General features: G+C 39.4%; 1 protein-coding gene and 2 pseudogenes across 3 annotated transcripts in view; 2 read left to right on the forward strand and 1 right to left on the reverse strand.

Annotated features, from left to right (window-relative positions):
- Window positions 1-22,106, reverse strand: part of LOC102189920 (cytidine monophosphate-N-acetylneuraminic acid hydroxylase) — an 82,647-nt gene that overhangs the window by 29,333 nt on the left and 31,208 nt on the right. The window contains 4 exon segments of the mRNA XM_018038506.1: window positions 2,782-2,891; window positions 11,347-11,438; window positions 15,057-15,260; window positions 15,500-15,597. Coding sequence (XP_017893995.1) covers window positions 2,782-2,891; window positions 11,347-11,438; window positions 15,057-15,260; window positions 15,500-15,507 — 414 coding nt within the window. The 5' untranslated portion in view covers window positions 15,508-15,597.
- LOC102190186 lies at window positions 18,477-19,415 on the forward strand (annotated as a pseudogene). The gene has a single exon (XR_001297197.2). The product of XR_001297197.2 is annotated as a biliverdin reductase A pseudogene (transcript).
- On the forward strand, window positions 19,100-19,507 carry LOC108633455 (annotated as a pseudogene). Its single transcript, XR_001917079.1, has one exon. The product of XR_001917079.1 is annotated as a biliverdin reductase A pseudogene (transcript).

Consider the following 22,106-nt stretch of genomic DNA (forward strand, 5'->3'; position numbering starts at 1 on the left):
TGTTTGTCAGTTGCTTCATTTGCTATTATTTTCTCTCCCATTCAGAAGGCTGTCTTGTCACCTTGCTTATATTTTCCTTTGTTGTACAGAAGCTTTTAATTTTAATTAGATCCCATTTGTTTATTTTTGCTTTTATTTCCAGAATTCTGGGAGGTGGATCATAGAGGATCCTGCTGTGATTTTATGTCTGAGAGTGTTTTGCCTATGTTCTCCTCTAGGAGTTTTATAGTTTCTGATCTTACATTTAGATCTTTAATCCATTTTGAGTTTATTTTTGTGTGCGGTGTTAGAAAGTGATCTAGTTTCATTCTTTTCACAAGTGGTTGACCCGGTTTTCCCCAGCACCACTTGTTAAAAGAGATTGTCTTTACTCCATTGTATATTCTTGCCTCCTTTGTCAAAGATAAGGTGTCCATATGTGTGTGGATTTATCTCTGGGCTTTCTATTTTTGTTCCATTGATCTATATGTCTGTCTTTGTGCCAGTACCATACTGTCTTGATGACTGTGGCTTTGTAGTAGAGCCTGAAGTCAGGCAAGTTGATTCCTCCAGTTCCATTCTTCTTTCTCAAGATTGCTTTGGCTATTCGAGGTTTTTTGTATTTCCATACAAATCTTGAAAATTATTTGTTCTAGTTCTTGTGAAAAATGTGGCTGGTAGCTTGACAGGGATTGCATTGAATTTGTAAATTGCTTTGGGTAGTATACTCATTTTCACTATATTGATTTTTCCGATCCATGAACATGGTATATTTCTCCATCTATTAGTGTCCTCTTTGATTTCTTTCATCAGTGTTTTATAGTTTTCTATATATAGGTCTTTAGTTTCTTTAGGTAGATATATTCCTAAGTATTTTATTCTTTTCGTTGCAATGGTGAATGGAATTGTTTCCTTAATTTCTTTTTCTACTTTCTCATTATTCGTGTATAGGAATGCAAGGGATTTCTGTGTGTTGATTTTATATCCTGCAACTTTACTATATTCATTGATGAGCTCTAGTAATTTTCTGGTGGAGTCTTTAGGTTTTCCATGTAGAGGATCATGTCATCTGCAAACAGTGAGAGTTTTACTTCTTCTTTTCCAATTTGGATTCCTTTTATTTCTTTTTCTGCTCTGATTGCTGTGGCCAAAACTTCCAGAACTATGTTGAATAGTAGCGGTAAAAGTGGACACCCTTGTCTTGTTCCTGACTTTAGGGGAAATGCTTTCAATTTTTCACCATTGAGGATAATGTTTGCTGTGGGTTTGTCATATATAGCTTTTATTATATTGAGGTATGTTCCTTCTATTCCTGCTTTCTGGAGAGTTTTTATCATAAATGGATGTTGAATTTTGTCAAAGGCCTTCTCTGCATCTATTGAGATAATCATATGGTTTTTATTTTTCAATTTGTTAATGTGGTGAATTACATTGATTGATTTGCGGATATTGAAGAATCCTTGCATCCCTGGGATAAAGCCCACTTGGTCATGGTGTATGATCTTTTTAATGTGTTGTTGGATTCTGATTGCTAGAATTTTGTTGAGGATTTTTGCATCTATGTTCATCAGTGATATTGGCCTGTAGTTTTCCTTTTTTGTGACATCTTTGTCAGGTTTTGGTATTAGGGTGATGGTGGCCTCATAGAATGAGTTTGGAAGTTTACCTTCCTCTGCAATTTTCTGGAAGAGTTTGCTGGAGAGGGTGTGGAGAAAAGGGAACCCTCCTACACTGTTGGTGGGAATGCAAACTAGTACAGCCACTATGGAGAACAGTGTGGAGACTCCTTAAAAAATTGCAAATAGAACTACCTTATGACCCAGCAATCCCACTTCTGGGCATACACACCGAGGAAACCAGAATTGAAAGAGACACATGTAACCCAATGTTCATCGCAGCACTGTTTATAATAGCCAGGACATGGAAACAACCTAGATGTCCATCAGCAGATGAATGGATAAGAAAGCTGTGGTACATATACACAATGGAGTATTACTCAGCCATTAAAAAGAATTCAATTTGAATCAGTTCTGATGAGATGGATGAAACTGGAGCCAATTATACAGAGTGAAGTAAGCCAGAAAGAAAAACACCAATACAGTATACTAACACATATATATGGAATTTAGGAAGATGGCAATGACGACCCTGTATGCAAGACAGGAAAAAAGACACAAATGTGTATACCGGACTTTTGGACTCAGAGGGAGAGGGAGAGGGTGGGATGATTTGGGAGAATGGGAATTCTAACATGTATACTGTCATGTAAGAATTGAATCGCCAGTCCATGTCTGACGTAGGGTGCAGCTTGCTTGGGGCTGGTGCATGGGGATGACCCAGAGAGATGTTGTGGGGAGGGAGGTGGGAGGGGGGTTCATGTTTGGGAATGCATGTAAGAATTAAAGATTTTTAAAAAAATAAAATAAAATAAAATGAAAAAAAAAAAAAAGATCTCAGGGCAACATGCAGAGATAAGACAACTGGTCATTTCATCTGACAGTGATTTGGAATCAAGCAAAATTTCTGAATTTCTTCAATAGTTTACATGACTGTCCTTTGAGACCTCTGCTAAAAGTTTTTCTGCTTTTTTTTTTTTTTTCTGGATATATTATCTTGTAATCCCTGCCAAGTTCTGGGTGTTTCTAAAAAATTTGCTCAAGCGTTCAGGATAACTATACTATTAGTCCTAAGTAGCCACATCCAAGAATATTCAAGGTAATATAATAATATATATATATGTGTGTGTGTGTATCTTAGTTTTATTTTTGTTTTTAAGATAATTATAATTTAATGTTTCCTTACCTGCACTTCCCCAAAAGCCAAATCTTCAGGAGATCTGGGCTCTGAATCCCAGGGGTTAGGAGGATTCAGCTCTAGAAGCAAAAGTTCATTTTCTTCACTCTCTTCCACAACTAGAACCAAAGGGGAACAAATATGAATTAATAACAACAACAAAGTGAAAGTGAATTCACTCAGTCGTGTCCGACTCTTTGCAACCCGTGGACTATAGCCCACCAAGCTCCTCCGTCCATGGGATTCTCCAGGCAAGAATATTAGAGTGGGTTGCCATTTCCTTCTCCAGGGGATCTTCCCGACCCAGGGATCGAACCCAGGTCTCCCACATTGCAGGCAGACACTTTAACCTCTGTACCACCAGGGAAGCATAATGTTTAAAAAGCATCACTGAAATAGAAATGTATGGCTCAGGTACTCAGAGTACAAAAATCAAAGGAAATCAGAAACAAAAAGCAATGTTAATTTAGGTCAAGCAATATCTACTGAGATGAGGGCTAAAGACTGACACCCATTCATTTCTTTTATTCTTACTACACTTAAGGAGCTCACGGAATTTCAGGAATGTCAGGGATGTTTTATGTCTTAAGCTGAGTGCTGGGCACATGGTGCTTTCTTATTTTTATATCTTTTAAATATTGTTTAAGAATTTAATAGAAGCACATTAATTAACATTTTCCTAATAAGAGTTATCAACTTATTTAATAGCAAAACACAACTGGCTTTCTTAATAAAATCAGAAATACACAAAGGACATTTAATATCACCACTATTATTAAACTGTGTCCTTGAAAATGCAGGCAATACAATAAAGATACATTTTATTATTATTTTCAGGCTATATCATTGCTGGAAAACAGTGTCATGAAATAGAAAGAGTGCTGGATTTGGAAACATCAAGGTGGGGATTGTGACTGGGCTGCTTATTATCAACATCCTGGGCTGCAGGTGCCTGATCACAAAATAGAGGTATGACACATACTTCATAGAGTTGTTGTAGGCAGTAAACAATATAAGAGATCCAACAGTGTCCAGCACTATGCCTGGCACAAAGAAAGCATTTAATCAATAATAATATTATTATCACAATTATTTTATCCTCAAAGAATGAAGAGTTAAAGAGAAAGCTCAGTATTGACAAGACTATATACTATAATAACAACAAATATCAACTCAAAAGTACAAAGTATTATGGGAGATTCTCAGAAAACTGCATTGATACCCACTTGTAAGGATTTTCCTTCTTTAGAATTGTTCTCTCTTAAGAAAAGCAGGAAGAGAAATGTGTGTGCTCAGATGCTCAGTCGCGTCTAACTCTTTGTGACCCCATGAACTGTAGCCCGCCAGGCTCCTCTGTCCATGGGATTTTCTAGGCAAGAATACTGGAATGGATTGCTACTTCCTACTCCAGGGAATCTTCCCAACCCAGGGACTGAACCCATGTTTCCTGCATCTCCTGCATTGGGAGGTGGATTCTTTACCACTATTGCAACCTGGGAAGCCCCAGTTATTAAGTAACAGTTATTAAACAGCTTTAATATTCTAAGAGAGGGTGAAAAAGGAAGGGCCATCTAACAACGGTGCTATGCAACTGGTTATTTAAGTATTCTAGTTTATTATCTAGTTTATTAAAGACACAATGAGAAGCTTCCAAGCAGCTAAAAATAGAATATCAAAGAGAGGACTTTTAAATTTAATAGCAATGGAAACAATTCCAGTGGAAAATCTGAATATATACAAATATAAGATGAAAAAGTTCTACCACCGAAGAAAACTGGCAAACACGTTTGGAAAATATATTAGCATCATACTTGAGAAACAAGCTTAATTTAAAACAACAGTGATGCTATTTTTTGATTTAAATGAGAAAAGTCTGAAAAACTAAGAATGCCTCAAGCTGGTAAAGTATGAGGAGAAAGGAAAGCTTATTAACTAGTTAGTTGGAACAAAAACTGGGTCATTCTAAAAAAATAGACTGTAATGCAATACATATTAAAGAATGGATGAATGAATAATGGACTCATTCATTCATTTAAGACCTCAAGTAAAGAGGACGAGGTTAACCGTATTTTTTAGTTCATGACACATTGTACTCAGTCCAGGCAAAGCTACTTACTTACTTATTTATTTACTTATTCCCTTTATCTGTTTCTCATTGTTATTTCTCTCTCCTCTCCTACAGGATTACCATTTAAATGCTCATGCAAAGTATGCATTATATTTTATGTGTGCATTTTAATTCATATAAATGGTACTGGGTCTCCAGTCTCTTTCTTACTCTTTTTCACTCAATACTCTGTTTTTAAGGTTCTTTCTTGCTGCCACGTGTACGTCTAGTCCACTTCCTCTAACTGTAGATTTGTATTCTGTGGTTCACCACATTTTACTGATTTACCCTCCTTATGATGGACCCACAGACTCCACCACCACAAGATTTCTCTGGTGCAAACACAGAAGCGAGACTGATGGATCACGGTGTATGGGCCATAAGCCTCCTCTGACTAGTCACTGTAGGATTATTCTCTAGCACAGCTGCACCGGCCACACTTCTGCCACATGCATGAAGATTTTCATATCTTTATATCTCTGATAACGTTCGGCAGTTCCTTGGTTTATTTTTATCAATAAAAAAACCCTACATTAACATCTCATTGCTTTGGTTAGCAGTTTTCCGATAATTAACGAATTTAAGCATATTTTCATATGCTTATTGACCTTTGGGGATTCTGTAAAATGCTAGTTGATATCCGTTCTTCATTTTCGTATTGAGCTTCCTATCCTTTCTTGTCAATTTGCTTTACTGAAGGGAATGGCAACCCACTCCAGTATTCTTGCCTGGGAAATCCTCTGGACAGAGGAGCCTGGCAGGTTACAGTCCATGGGGTCACAAAGAATCGTACAGGACTGAGTGACTTACCCCTTTCGCTTTCTTCTTATATGCTAGATCATATTCCCCTGCTGGTTGTAAATATTGAAAAATAATCACCCAAACTATTATATGTCTTTGTCTGTGTCCTCCATTTAGCAGAAATCTTTAGTACTGATGAATTCATATTTACCAGGGTTTTGTGTGTGTGTGCGTAGGTGGGGGGTTGCCTCTTGAGCTGTATTTTTGAAATGTTGTTTGTCAGGAAGTCACCAATCTCTGGGTCACAAAGATATTCTATACTTCTTCCGTTACTTTTACAGTCTTACCGTTCTCATTTAGGTTATTAGTCCCTGTGGAGCCCATCTTTACGTTAAGGTGTACAAAATGTTAAATATGGGTAAATACATTAATTGGGTGTATGTGTGAAAGTCGCTCAGTCATGTCTGACTCTTTGCAACCCCATGGACTATAGCCCATTAGGCTCCTCTGTCCATGGAATTCTCCAGGCAATATGCTAGAGTGGGTTGCCATTTCCTTCTCCAGGGGATCTTCCTGATCCAGGGATCAAACCCGGGTCTCCCACATTGCAGGCAGACTCTTTACTGTCTGAGCCACCAGGGAAGCGCCCCCCAAAATACAGTAATTAGTCATACCCTTTAGCCAGTAATGCAACTCTCTTACAAAAACAGAGAAGTTCTTAAGCATAAAGACCATAGTTTTGGTTTTGAAGGCCAAAAAAAAAAAAAAAAAAAATCTGTAAACAGCATAAATGTCAACAGCAGAGAACTGGCTAAATAAACTAATGTTTAATGTAGGCATACTTAAAAGCATATATATATAGAATCTGATATATTCACAAGACAAAAACAGGATACAAAAATAATATATAATTATAATTAGTTATAAAAGTATGCCTAAAAAGATGACTAAGATGGAGCTAGATTGAAAATCAACAAAGAAACAGAAGACTTTGAACAACACTATAAACCAACCAGACCCAACAGATAACACTCCCCCCAAATACAGAATACACATTCTTCTCAGGTACATGTGAAATATCTCCACAAACCAGTACAAACCATATGTTTGTAGGCCATAAAACAAATGTCAATAAATTTAAAAGTTTCAAGTCATATAAAGTATGTTCCCTGACCACAATGAAATGAAATTAGATACCAATAAGAGAAGAAAGTTGGAAAATTCAGAAATATGTAGAAATAAACAATATGCTTTTAAATACAAATGGTTTAAAGAAGCAAATCACAAGAGAAGGTAGAAAATACTTTGAGACAAATAAAAATGAAAACATAACATGCTGAAACTTATGGAATGCAGCTAAAACAGTATAGTGCATAAAATGAAATTTATACCAGTACACATCTGTAATTAAAAAGATCTCAAGTAAAAAACCTAACCTTCCATCTCATGAAATTAGAAAAAGAGGCATAAACTAAACTCAAAACCAACAAAAGAAAGGAAATATTTAAAAGAGCTAAAATAAACAGAATTGATACTAGAAAAATAAGAAAAAATGAAAACAGGAATATGCTCTTTGAAAAGATTAACAAAATTTTCAAACCTTCAGCTAGACTAATAAAAGAGAGAAAGGGCTCAAATTACTAAAATCAAGAATGAAAAAGGGGATGTTACTATCAACTTTACAGAATAAAAAGGAATACAAGGAAATATTATATTATACATCAACAAATTGATAATCCAGATGAAATGAGAAATTCCTAGGAAGAAACAAATTAACAAAACTGATGAGAAGAAATAGAATACCTGAGAAGACCCATAACAAATAACAGATTTAATTAGTAAACAAAAACCTTCACAAACATTAGTCTGAGCCTAGATAGCTTCACTGGTGAATCTGATCTAATGACTAAAGAAGAACCAACACCAGTACTTCACAAACTCTTCCAATAAATAGAAGAGGAGGGAACACTTCCCAACTTACTTTATGAGGGCAATCTTACTACCCTGATCCCAGGACCAAAGACATCTCACAAAAGGAAAACTACAGACCAAGTTGTGTCTGACTCTTTGTGCCACCATGGACTGCAGCCCACCAGGCTCCTCTTTTTTGCCTAGGAAAGAATACTGGAACAGGTTGCCATTTCCTACTCTAGGTGATCTTCCTGACCCAGGGATCAAACATGTGTCTCCTGCATTGGCAGGCAGATTATTTACCGTTGAGTCATCTGGGTGGGAATCCTTACAAACACAGACATAAAAATCCTTAACCAAATATTAGCAAATACAGTTTAGCAATATAAAAAAGAATTGTAGCCATGACTAAGTGGGGCTTATGCCAGCTTGGTTCAATACAGAAAAAGCCATAGAGGCATAAAATAGATTACTGATTGCCAGGGGCTGAAGGAAGAGGGGAATGGGAGTGACTGCTAATAGTTATAAGGTTTCTTTTGGGGATGATGAGAATGTTCTGGAATTAGAGAGTGGTGGTAATGGCTCAATATATGAAAATATTAAAAACCATTGAGCTGCACACTCTAAAAGGGTGAAAACGAAGATCATGGCATCTGGTCCCATCACTTCATGGGAAATAGATGGGGAAACAGTGGAAACAGTGTCAGACTTTATTTTTTAGGGCTCCAAAATCCCTGCAGATGGTGACTGCAGCCATGAAATTAAAAGACGCTTACTCCTTGGAAGAAAAGTTATGACCAACCTAGACAGTATATTCAAAAGCAGAGACATTACTTTGCGGACTAAGATCCGTCTAGTCAAGGCTATGGTTTTTCCTCTGGTCATGTATGGATGTGAGAGTTGGACTGTGAAGAAGGCTGAGCACCGAAGAATTGATGTGTTTGAACTGTGGTGTTAGAGAAGACTCTTGAGAGTCCCTTGGACTGCAGGGAGATCCAACCAGTCCATTCTGAAAGAGATCAACCCTGGGATTTCTTTGGAAGGAATGATGCTAAAGCTGAAGCTGCAGTACTTTGGCCACCTCTTGCGAAGAGTTGACTCATTGGAAAAGACTCTGATGCTGGGAGGGATTGGGGCAGGAGGAGAAGGGGACGACAGAGGATGAGATGGCTGGATGGCATCATGGACTCGATGGACATGAGTTTGAGTGAACTCTGGGAGATGGTGATGGACAGGAAGGCCTGGTGTGCTGCGATTCATGGGGTCGCAAAGAGTCGGACACGACTGAGCAACTGAACTGAACTGAACTGAATTATCTCTCAATTAAAAAGGAGGAGAAGGCTGGGGAGGAAGGAAGGGGACCTCGGTGACAACTGGAAGAAAAGATACCTAAACAGCAGTTGTCTTGAGGTGATGGGAATATAGGTGAGCATCTTCTTTCTTCTACTTTCCTGACTTCTTCCTTTTTTAATGATGATCATATCCCATGAAAGAGAAGGATGGCTTGGTCTCATGTGAACTGAGATTATTCAGTTTTATGATTATTACAAATAACAATTTTTTGTGGTAGGGAATCACTACAGCATTGGTAGCACTGGACTGAAAAGTGGACTTGGTTAAAATTTTCCACTCTCTCCACATTTCCTCACTGGGGCAAAAGCTGAAAATTTCAGTGCGTCTTGTTACCACCTGCCCTCCACTGGCCTGTTTGTCACCTCTGGCCAGAAACCCTCTACATCAGCTTCCACCTTCGATCTATGTTCCATTTGATCAACTTTCTGCTGAGTGGGAAATCCCTTCCTCTTGCTCCAAAGGTCCAAGTCACAGAGGAGATGTGTGGATTATTCAAGACATACATTAAAAAAAAAAAAAGTCTTTTTTTTAAATTGGAGTATAATTGCTTTACAATGTCATTCTAGTTTCTGCTGTACAAGGAAGTAAATCAGCTATATATATATATATATATATATATATATATATATATATATAGCGATATATATATATCTGTTGCTATATATATATACATCTCCCCTCCCTCTTGGACCTCCTTCCCACCCCACCTCCAATCCACCCTTCTAGGTCATCTCAGAGGACCAAGCTGAGCTCCCTGTGCTAAAGAGAAGCTTCCCACTAGCTGTTTATTCCAAAAGACTTAGAGGTTTTGTAAAAGCCCTTAAGCAGCTATAAATTTCTGGGTTACATACTAATTAAGTTGATAGTCTATTGTCCTCTAACTTACACAGTTTAATAGTTTCAAACCTTTGCTTCTAACCTGTTATCTGCCAAATAAATTTAACAGTATTTGTATAGTGCCTGTTACTAGCTTCTGTTAACAAGCAGTCTGCAGGTTTCCTAAGCTAGCAAAACAGACATGGAGTGGCAAAAGAAGCTAGTAGTCCAGGCATCCTTTTGAGGGATGGGGGAAGATGCACTTGCTGTCAAAGGAATTAGCAACTTACCCCAGAATAACCTGCTGTCACATCTCTTTGGGGGTGATCGGAAAGGACATGCACCTCAGTGACACCTCTGCTCTGGGAACTGGGAGAATGCCTTGGCAGGCCACCCCTTCTTTAAAAAATGATTAGGAGATGGTCTCACCAAGACATCTGGACAACAGTGGCCCTAGTATCCTATCCCATGTACAATAATTTGAGCCTGAAAAAGATTCTGAGCTGGTGTAAACACAGTTTCCAGTCTGGAGGTCCAGGCAGGAAGCCCTCCATTTAGCTCCCTTCACAGATAACCAGTGTTAAGACTGCCCTCATCCACACTGCTTATGGATACACATTTCTCATAATTGTGTCATACTATATGTAACATTTATAATCTGCTTTTTTGCTTTATCTATAAAAAATCTTTAATTATTTTAATTCCTTCAATAGTATTACTTTTAAGACACAGTGGAATTATTTTTAATGTTTTGATTGTTTTCAGTTTTTCTCTTTAGATAGTATTGCTATGAATGAACATTTTCATACCTATATCTTTTGACATATCAAGGATTATCAAGACCTTAGGACACAGCCTTGGATGTGGAATTGCTGGGTCAAAGGGATGCATATTTTTCAGTGTGTTAGGAAACTCAGTGGAGAGTTTTAAACAGGGGAATGACATGAATTAATTTTGATTTTTAAAATATCAGCCTTGTATACCTGAAGGGCTTCCCTGGTAGCTCAGACAGTAAAGAATCCACCTGCAATGAAGAAGACCTGGGTTCGATCTCTGAGCTGGGAAGATCCCCTGGAGGAGGGCATGCAACCCACTCCAGTATTCTTGCATGGAGAATTCCATGGACAGAGGAGCCTGGCAGGCTACAGTCCATGGGGTCACAAAGAGCTGGACACGTTTGATCAACTAAGCCCAACACAACACAGCATACCCGAAACTAACACAACATTGTAAATCAACTATACTCCAAGATAAAATAAACATTAAATTAAAAATATATACCAATCTGGGTGCTATAAGCAGAATGAACTGCAGGAAGCAAGCACAGAAGCAAGGAGTCCAGTCATGCAGACAAAAGATGACTCTTTTTTATCCATCTTTGATTCTCTTCATACCCAGGACAACGGTTTACACCTGGCATGACCTCGTCAAATGCTTACTGAACAAGTGAAGGAATAAACGAAGGGACCTTCTGAAGAAATTCTGTTTAGAATTTTCAGCGTTAACTATATTTTTAAAAGACTTAACGTCCACAGGTTATAATCAGAATGTAACCAAAGCTTCAAGTGAAATTGGAAACAAGTTGACAAGAAGGTCCCCAATAATAACGACAGAAGAAAACTTTGATCAATATGGAGGGGATTTACCTAGTTCATCTTGACAGAAGCTGCCTGGAGGGTTGATGTACTTCATGGTGCTCACATCCAACTTCCAGTTGTGTTTTGTGCATCTAACAGACCTGGATGAAAAATTGTCCTTAGGTTTATGAAATGGTGTGAATAAAAATTAATCTTCTTGGGCTTACATGCATTATAAACAACTACAGTTCGTTGAACACAAAATTCATGAGAGGAAAACTTTAATAGCTAAAGCTCAAATATCCAAGGAAATATAGACTAATCATCAGCAGGTAATTTTAAAAGTGAAGATAGGGCTTCCCTGGTGGTTCAGTGGTAAAGAATCCGTCTGCCAATGCAAGAGACACAAGTTCGATCCCGGATCTGGGAAGATCTCACAGGCTGAGAAGCAGCTAAGCCTGTGTGCTGCAACTATTGAACCTGTGCTCTAGAGCCCAGGAGCCGCAAATGTGCAGCAACTTCTGAAGTCCAAACACTCTAGAGCCTGTGTTCCACAACAAGAGAAGCCATCACAATGAGAAGCCTGCACAAGACAGTAGCCCCTACTCCCCGCAACGAGAGAAAGCCTGCTCAGCAACCAAGACCCAGCATTAAAAAAATAATAACAAATAAATTATTTTAAAAATTGTTCAATAAACAGTGAAGATAAATGGCACATCACAAAATAATACATGTTAGAGATCAACAGAGCCATCAGAATAAAGTCACCTTTAGGGATAGCTCTCATAAAAAAGCTAAGTTGGTTAAGAGCCAACTGAGGCCAATATGAGGGCAGAATGTAGTGATAAAGACAAATCTATGATTTATGATCACTCTACAAATCTTGGTCCCTATTATAGTGTACTGAACTTAAGTTCAACTCGAATTTGTATTTTTTGAGAAGGAAAGACTTATAGTTTAAGATTTCAGAGCATGGTTGCCAAAATACAGGATGCCCAGTTAAATATGAATTTCAGATAAATAACAATTTAAAAATATGTCTCACACAATATTTGACATACACTGGAAATTCCTCACTTATCTGCAATGTAATTGAGTGTTCTGCATTTTTATTTGCTAATTCTGGTGACCCTGTTTCAGAATGACAGCTAGATTGCAGCAAAGTAGGAGGTTTAGTGATTTCTTTTTCATTTCTTATCAAACTGTGAAGGGGGTTATGCTGGTAGAAAATGAGGTATAAATGTTCCATTTCCTCTCTACCTTGGTGGTGTTTCTAGTGAAGTTTTTGTAGCCGTTAAAGATTAAAAAAAAAAACCAAAAAACAAAAAACCACAAATGTCTCAAATCAGAAACATCAGATTTCTTAAACTAACAATGTCTATTTTAACTTCTATAATGGTAAATTACATGAATTTTCCCAAGCTTCATTATATCAAGAATTTTTCATGCCTTTTTCTAGTAACAAAGCAAAAAAATGTATTCCATACTTCAATTTAAGGAGGATTATTCTGTAACATCTACTCTCTCATCAATGAGTAGCCAACAACCTTTCAAAATTTGAGGACATTCCAAATGCAGCTATTCAGCATACAGGTCAATAAATGGGAAGCATGGCAGGGTCTTAACTGTTCCTGGGCAGCAGGCAGACAGGAGGAAGGTAACAGCTCCACGCACTAAGAGGTTGTGAAACCCTATTAAATGTGAAAAATGAGAACCACAGCTTATGAGAGTTGCTGATCTTGGTTATGTGTGAAGAAGAAAAATGGCTGAGGTAGGGAGGGTAGAAGAGGTAGCTCATTACTCTTAAGCGTCTCCTTGTAGAGAGATTCCTCAGGTAGATTGCTGCACAGAGCACTTGGAGCAATCAAATTTGGAGCAATGGATGTGGGAGTACAGGGTGTGAGTTACTCTGAGGATGGAGTTGATAGTGCCAGCTCCAGGTTAGCCTGACAACAGAATAGGGTGAAACTAGGATCAACTACCCCAAAGGCTTTGCATGAAGGAGAGAAAGGCCAGTCTGTGGCAAAGTGATCACTCTGTTAGGATAATCAAGCCAGATTCAAGAACAAGCTGAATTCCTATAAATAATCTCATTCCTAAGCTATACCAGAAGCTCATGACAGAGTAATAATCATAAAAGTAATTGATGTTTATTGAGCGCTTATAATATGACAGATATTGTTTTAAGTGTTTTTTTGTGTTGGAAATCACTTAATCCTCTGAGCAGCCAGACAGAACAGGTAATACTCTCATTTTTACTTTATAAAGGAGAAGACCAAGGTCCAGAAAGGCTAAGAAATTTGTTCATGGTCACGGGGCTGATAAGTGGTGGGGCCAGGTTTCTGAAGAGGGCAGATTGTGATAAATCTGCTAATCATAAAGCTACACTTCCTCCAATGGCTGGCCATGTGAGCTCCATGGTGAAAGTCCATTGAGGAGAGAGGAAAAGCAAAGTCCCCAAACCACAACAGTCAGAAGACCTCAAGGTCCCAGAGTGCCCACAGAAGCTCACTAGTGACAGAACAAGCCATGGCTGAGGTTTCCCTGGGTTAAATCCACTGAGAAGACGGAAGGGACTCAAAGCAAGGCTGTCAGCAAATAACCATGAGGGTCTCCGAGAGTAGAGTTGCTGCTCAAAGTATATCCCATACAATACTTGGAACCTATCTATGCTAAGAATATAGTCATTGTTTACCTGAAATGTAGATTTAACTGGATGCCTTCTGTTTGGCTAATCTAGCAATCCCATCAGAGGAGCCAAGCAGGAGACAGGTGTTAACACCGTTTCAGTCCTGAAACTAAGAATGTAGTGAAGCAAATCTGTATGCAGGTGTAAGAATATTCTAGACTTGGGTAATGGTCATCTATACAATTCTAGCAGGGAACTCTTAGACAATTAACCAGTTCCTCTGAATCCACCTGCACTAAACCACCCACAGATGACCTGAGAAATCAAATTGACAACAGTAGAAGACAAGTCTGATGTGGGAGTGGCTAAAAAGCACCCAGGTCAAGTAAGGCTGAAGAGAAGCTTGGAAAAGTGGGGTCAGCCACTCATTCATTGCCAGTGTTGAGCATCAGGCTGACAGAGCATCCCCTCTCCCCTACCTTCCCTGTCTCTGCCAGAGTATGCTGCTATCTCTTTGGCTGTCACTGAAAACAAGACAAAACAACAACAACAAAAATCCACAGCAATCCTGCCCTGGTATTGTCCCTGAACTGGGGAGGGAGGTCATCTATATACAGTCTTAATCAACAGATGGGGGAGGAGGGGTACCAGCACCGGTTTTCCAAGAAATGACCAGAAGCGCCTCTGTTCAGAGCAGTACAGGTGGGGCTCTGCCACGTGGGGTTTTTAATCACTGCAAGGTGGTCAGGGAAAGTCTATCTGCTCCCCAGCAGAGTTTGGACAAGGGCCTGCCCCACTCATACTTCTGGGAGAGCAGGAAAGGAAACCCCAAAGAGGCTTGAGTCTTGGAACATAAAAGCTATCACGCACACCCAACCCTTCACTCACATACACAGACCCACGTACCTTAGAAATGTCACTGTTTATCGAGCTAGGAATCCATTTTCAATTAGAGTTCTTGAGCGAGAATGGGAAATTAAGTAAAGGTCAGAAGGTTTTGAGATCAGAGAAATACCCTAAATGTGCACAAGTAAGTTACAAATTGGCTAGGAGAAATAATTTGTCAGTTGTTTCATTTGATTTCCACACTTCTGGCCAAATCTAATTACAAGAAGGGTCACTAGAGAAAAAGCAGAATGATTCATGGTACCTTCCATCTAAATCCTCGATATCTTTTATGAACAGGCCTCCTTGGTGCTTGCACATATTCTTGCATGCTCGCAGGAGGCTCTTACTCTTATACAAGATGTAATCTTTGCCAGTGCTCTTATTTCGAACAAAATTGATTCCTTCCTTGAGATTGGCAACTTCAGCGGGGGAGAGACACAAGAGGAGCTCAGCTGTTTGTTCGATGCTGTGAAAAGGCAAATGTTTTGAGAGGAAACAGAGACATTGTTAGGTTTTAAAAGAGAACCATTTGGCAATAGCAGTCAAAACCTCTTGTTTTCTTAAGATACTATTTAAGGCCATCGTTCCAAGTACCTGGGCTGAGTGGCAGCTGACGGTGAACTTTCTCCCCTCCTTTAAATGCCCATCCTACTTGGCAAGGGTTGATCCCCGCCTTCCCAGGAAAGTAATGCCTCCCTCACTTGCCTGCCCATAGTCTGCCGTTGCCTCTCCCTGCGGATTTCAGAAGAATGGCAGTTGTCACTTCAGCTTCTGTGTCTCATTCACTCCCCCAAGGCAGAAATCTGCGTGGAGAAAGAGGATGTACACTCAGCTCAGTATTTCCGTTGGTGATGTCTCCTCCTTAAATACGTTTTTTTTTGGTTTTTCAGAAGCCAAATCCTATATTTAGCGTCAATAACTGCTCCTCACCTTCAAACTTTCACACCAGAACCTCCTCTCTTTGCCCACCAAGAGTCACTCTTTAGGTTCAAAGGGAACTCAATCACCGCTCCTTGGTTAACCCTTCCAAGCCCCACCCCCACCCCCAGGTCAAATCTAACATTTCTTTCTGTTTTTACTTTCCAGGAAACATTGACATTTATTCTCTTTCTTTTAGGGCATATCCATCATCTCGTATAAATACAAAATTAAAGATGTGATGAGAACTCTTGGGACTTCCTCAACAACTTTCATATATAATATACAGTAGTGTTAGTTATGGGGCTTCCCAGGTGGCGCTGGTGGTAAAGAACCCACCTGCCAGTGCAGGAGACATAAGAGACACAGGTTCTATCCCTGGGTCAGGAAGATCCCCCGGAGGAGGGCCCGGCAACCCACCCCAGCATTCTTGCCTGGAGAATCCCCATGGATGCAAGAGCCTGCTGGGCTACAGTCCACGGGGTCACAAAGAGTCGCACATGACTGAAGTGACTTAGCACGCACACCTGCACTGTTAGTTATGTTTATCCGATTGTACATTACATTCTCAGAACTTATCTTACAGTTGGAGGTTTGTACCTTTTGCTAACTTTCATTCCCCTTCCCTCCACACCCTGCCTCTGATAACCACCAATCTGATCTCTTTTTCTATGAGTTTACTTTTAAAGTGTAATTGACTCCAACAATTATGTTAGTTCCTGGTACACAATATACTGATCAATAATTCCAGATGTTTTAAATGATCACTATGATATGCCTAGCACTATAAGTCTAGCACGTCTTAACGTGCATTTACTGTAGAACGTTATATCCTAGTACCTGTGTACCATCCTACTTACTTGTACATAGATGCTGTTAAAAACAGTCTCTCTACTTTTCTCTCCCTACCACTTAGCAGACTGCCTATCTTTAAGAGCTAGCTGAAGACTGAACCAACTGCACCTAATCTGAGTCATTTATAAAAAGCTCCAGCAGAAAATGAAGCATTTGATCTTTCATATTTTTTCAGGGAAACTACAAATGTTACATTTCTCAAACTCCAGCCTTTAAACAAACTCTCTTTATGATACAACTCTGAATCATAGTGGGATATAATTTTTGTGAAGAGGGACTTCAAAATAAATTTTAGCATATCCATGGTATGAAATCTGGATGCATGTTTAATTATATATTCCACTCCAAACCAAAAGTGGTCAAAATTCTTTTCATATCTTAAATTAAAATTGATTTGATTTTCATGTACATTTTTGGCACTGTCATTTCTGGAAGCAAAATCTGCAGATTTCTTAAAGAGGAAATTAAATAATATTATATAAATACCATAACAGGAAATAACAGAGAAGTTACTTCTAATTTTCAGCTAATAAGGCAGAATTCTAACTCAGAATGAACTGTTTCTTCAAAACTGATTCTCATTGTCACTTCTGTCCCAAACTCCTGGTAATTCTGTTCAAGGTAGACTTGAAATGTTTCCAAATATATGTTTTAAATGTATTTGATAGAAAGGAATCCATGATAAGCGCCATGAAGTTCTTTTATCTTTATTCTTATGAGTGCAAATATCCGACACAAGTCAAAGCAAATCCTGAGGCAATTTCTGGAAAAATCAACCCAAACATGTAAAAAGAAAATCTTTCTAAATATCTTGTTTTACTAGATTGAATGAACCAATTAGCCAAAGCTCTCTGCTAGATTCTAAGGCTTTCAACTGTGTAAGACAAGTAACTACATCTTTATTAATTCCTTGACAACATCTACTGGAATCTAAAGCAAAATTTTAACATGTGCACTCCTATATACTGGAGAAGGCAATGGCACTCCACTCCAGTACTCTTGCCTGGAAAATCCCATGGGCGGAGGAGCCTGGTAGGCTGCAGTCCATGGGGTCACGAAGAGTCGGACACGACTGAGCAACTTCACTTTCACTTTTCATTTGCATGCACTGGAGAAGGAAATGGCGACCCACTCCAGTATTCTTGCCTGGAGAATCCCAGGGACGGGGGAGCCTGGTGGGCTGTCGTCTATGGGGTCACACAGAGTCGGACATGACTGAAGCGACTTAGCAGCAGCAACTCCTATATACATGGTTTTATATTTCTTCTTCTTCTTCTTTTTTTTTTAAAAGAATCTACATCCCTTTGGTTCCTTTTTAAAAAATATTTATTTTTTATTTGACTGCATCTGGTCTAAGTTGCAGTAGGCAGAATCTTCATCGCATCACGCAGGATCCTTTGCTGCGGTGTACTGACACTCTAGTTGCAGCGAGCGGGCTCAGTAATTGCAGTGAGCAAGCTCAGTAGTTGTGGCACTCAGGCTTAGTTGCTCTGCAGCATGGGGGACCTTAGTTCCCTGAGCAGGCATCAAACCTGTGCTCCCTGCATTGCAAGGAAGATTCTTAACCACTGGACCACCAGGGAAGTTCCCCTTTATGTATTTTTTTTAATGGTTAGTTTTCCCCAAAAGTTGACTTTTAAAGCTATTATTATTGAGTTGGATTCCATTAAAGTCAGGAAAGTAAAATTATAGTAAATTCTGCTTTGGGTATAAATAAAATATTGAAATTAAGATCATGGGCATTGTAGTACACCTACTTTTCAACATTTCAATATTTTTTTCAAACACTTCAACGTGTGTGAAAAATAATCACTAAACACACATAAAAACATTTATATAGGGACACACATTTTTTCCTTTTGCCTCAAACTTGGTGGTGTGGCATCCTGCTTTTAATATTTTGGGAGGTGGCTTGGAGAGCTTCAGCTTTGTGCCCAGCGGCAGCTTCTACAGAGAGACCAAGATGAACACAGAGCCTGAGAGGAAGTTTGGTGTGGTGGCAGTCGGCGTTAGCAGAGCCGGCTCCGTACGGATCTGGGACCTGCGGAATCCACACGCTTCCTCAGAGTTCCTGAACCTGATTGGCTTCGTGTCCAGACGAGAGCTGGGGAGCATTGACGAGGTGCCGCAACTTTCTCTGGAAGATGCTCTTTCCAGTCAAGAGGTCGAGGTTGCTTTTATCTGCAGTGAGAGCTCTAGCCACGAGGACTACATCAGGCAATTCCTGAATGCTGGAAAGCATGTCCTTGTGGAATACCCCATGACACCGTCTTGGGTGGCAGCTAAGGACCTGTGGGAGTTGGTCGAGCAGAAAGGGAAAGTCTTGCATGAGGAGCATGTTGAACTCTTGATGGAGGAGTTTGCATTCCTGAAGAAAGAAGTGGTGGGGAAGGACCTGCTGAAAGGGTCTCTCCTCTTCACAGCTGCCCCATTGGAAGAAGAGCGGTTTGGCTTCCCTGCATTCAGCGGCATCTCTCGCCTGACCTGGCTGGTCTGCCTCTTCGGGGAGCTTTCTCTCATGTCGGCCACTTTGGAAGAGTGAAAGGAAGACCAGTATGTGAAGATGACCGTGTGCTTGGAGACAGAGAACAAAAGCCCGCTGACCTGGACTGAAGAGAAAACACCTGGCCTAAAGCGACGTTTAAACTTCCATTTCAGATCTGGGTCCCCGGAGAATATGCCCAACGTAGGCATCGATAAGAATATTTTCCTGAAAGATCAGAATATATTTGTCCAGAAACTCCTGGGCCAGTTCTCGGAAGAGGAGCTGGCTGCCGAGAAGAAACGCATCCTGCACTGCCTGTGGCTCGCAGGAGAGATCCAGAAACACGGCTGCTCGAAGCAGTGAAGGGAAGGGGCAGTGCTGCTCTGCTCAGCAAAACCGGAGCCTGATCTTTATCGAGAGTTGACCTTTCTCTCTATTCTTACCATTAAACATGTCTTGGGTAAAAAAATAAATAAAAATAAAATTTTGATATTTTCTTTCTCATGAAATTTTAGCTTTGGTGTTGACTTCTTAAATATTATTTTAATGATATTCATCTTGATTATATTCAGCTATAAAGCCAGGAATCTTCCAGAAGGTTAAGTTCTGAGAAAAAAAAGCTAGAGGAAGAAAAGGCAACTCATTCAGAACTGTCAATCTATAAGTGATTTTGTTACCATAATTTTTAAATTAGATTCATATCTTTTATAATTTTATTTATTTATTTATTTATTTTTGGCTATGCTGAGTTTTCATTGCTGCATGGGATTCTTCTGTAGCTGTGGCAAGCACAGGCTGCTCTCTCACAGTGGGAGGGCTTCTCATCGCGGGGGCTTCTCTTTGTGGACCACGGACTCTAGAGAGAGAGCTTCAGTAGCTGCAGTATCAGGGTGCAGTAGCTGCAGCTCCTAGGCTCCAGAGAACAGGCTCAATAGTTGAGAAAAACCGGCTTAGTTGCTCTACGGCATGAGGAATCTTCCTGGATGGGGGATCAAACCCATGTCTCCTGTACTGGCACGCAGACTCTCCACTGCTGAGCCACCAGGACAGCCCCGAGCTTTGTTTTCAGTGGGAAGATGTTCAATATTCTGTTCACAGGGATGTAAACTGCATGAATGCTGAGCTATAAAATGTCTGTCACATGGTAGTAAATATCTGGTGAATGAAGAGGTACACTCCCAAGAAGGCAATATGTCCTCCATTTGGACAAAGAGTGTGAGAATGCTTCCAAATGTCACAGATTAAAGAAAAGATCAAATTATTGGCTCACATAAGTTTTATAAAGTAACTTGGAGTAATTCCCTGGTGGTCCAGTGGTTAGAACTCGGCATTCTCACTGCCAGGGTCCCAAGTTTGATCCCTAGTCAGGGAACTAAGATCCCACATGCCGCATGGCATGATCTAAAAAAAAGGAAGTCTCACACTCAAAGTACTCTGGGAACCAAGGACCTAGCAGAAGAATGTCAGACTGCAAGCTTCATACAGAAAACTTTTATCATTGCATTTTCTGTTGGGTACTTCATAAATATTTGTTGAACCAATAACATGAAATAGTCAAGATTGCAAATGGCCTTCAAGCTGTTCCAGAAATCAAAATGAGAAATTGAGAGACAGCAAATTCTCATGAGGCTGTGTGAATAGACAAAATCAGGCCAAATATGAAGAAATATTAGAGAAAATTTATTCCAATTATTTTAGAATAATGGGTTCTAATCTGAACTGTTCAATAAAAAGTCATCAGCTAACACTGTTCCCTTAAGACCCCACATTGCATGTTTCATTACAAAAGGCCATAGAAACAGTGGGTGTTAACCAGAAAGCACACTGAAAACAAGATAAAATTTATGATCTTGCCTTTATTCAAAACCACTCAGGGTCCACAACTAGATATGCTGTGCAGTTTGGGTTCCCCACTCCATAAGGAAGACATATCAGGGTTGGGAGAGGTCCTGAGAAATGAGATCATAGTTATGAACTAGATGGAAGGGAATCAGTGATTCTGATACTTCTATACACATACACTAGAATTTCACCATTAAATACATGGATAACAATGGTGAGAGCCAACTTTCTCATAGTTGGAGTGGGACTTATAGATAAGCAAGAGGAGGAAGCTAGAATACCCCATGTGGTAATGGAATACTTAGAGATAAACATATAGCCTTGGATGTGAACATTAAAAAAGAAAAGCTAAAAAGCATCCATCTCAAAAAAACATTAAAGAACAATAAAATAATGGAAAGAAAGTAAGAGAATTATGAAACAGAAGCTCTACATAGACAGGATCAACAAAGGCAAAAGATAATGGAACCATCAAGAAAGTGAAAGGACAACACACAAACCAGGAGATGTTTGCAAATTATGTATGTAATAAGGATCAGATATCACAATTTTTAAAACTCTTAAAAGTCAATAACAAAACAAAGGAATTAGGATGGTAAAGGAGTCCATATACCCAACTGATGCAGAGTTCCAGAGAATAGCAAGGAGAGATAAGAAAGCCTTCTTAAGTGAACAATGCCAAGTAATAGAGGAAAACAATAGAATGGGACAGACTATCCAATTAAAATAAATAAATTAATTAAAAAAAAAGAATGGGACAGACTAGCAATCTCTTCAAGAAAACTGGAGATATCAAGGGGACATTTCATGCAAGGATAGACACAATAAAGGACAGAAATGCTAAGGACTTAACAGAAGCAGAAGAGATTAAGGAAAGGTGGCAAGAATACACAGAAGAACTATACAAAAAAGATCTTAATGACCCAGATAACCATGACAATATGGTCACTCACCTAGAGCCAGACTTCCTGGAATGTGAAGTCAAGTGGGTCTTAGGAAGCATTACTACCAACAAAGCTAATGGAGGTGATAGAATTCTAGCTAACCTATTTAAAACCCTAAAAGATGATGCTGTTAAAGTGCTGCACTCAATATGTCAGCAAATTTGGAAAACTCAGCAGTGGTCACAGGACTGGAAACAATCAGTTTTCATTTCAATCCCAAAGAAAGGCAACGCCCAAGGATGTTCAAGTGAAAGTGAAAGTCACTCAG

Source organism: Capra hircus, chromosome 23 (assembly GCF_001704415.2).
Source record: "Capra hircus breed San Clemente chromosome 23, ASM170441v1, whole genome shotgun sequence".
NCBI classification, from domain to species: domain Eukaryota; kingdom Metazoa; phylum Chordata; class Mammalia; order Artiodactyla; family Bovidae; genus Capra; species Capra hircus.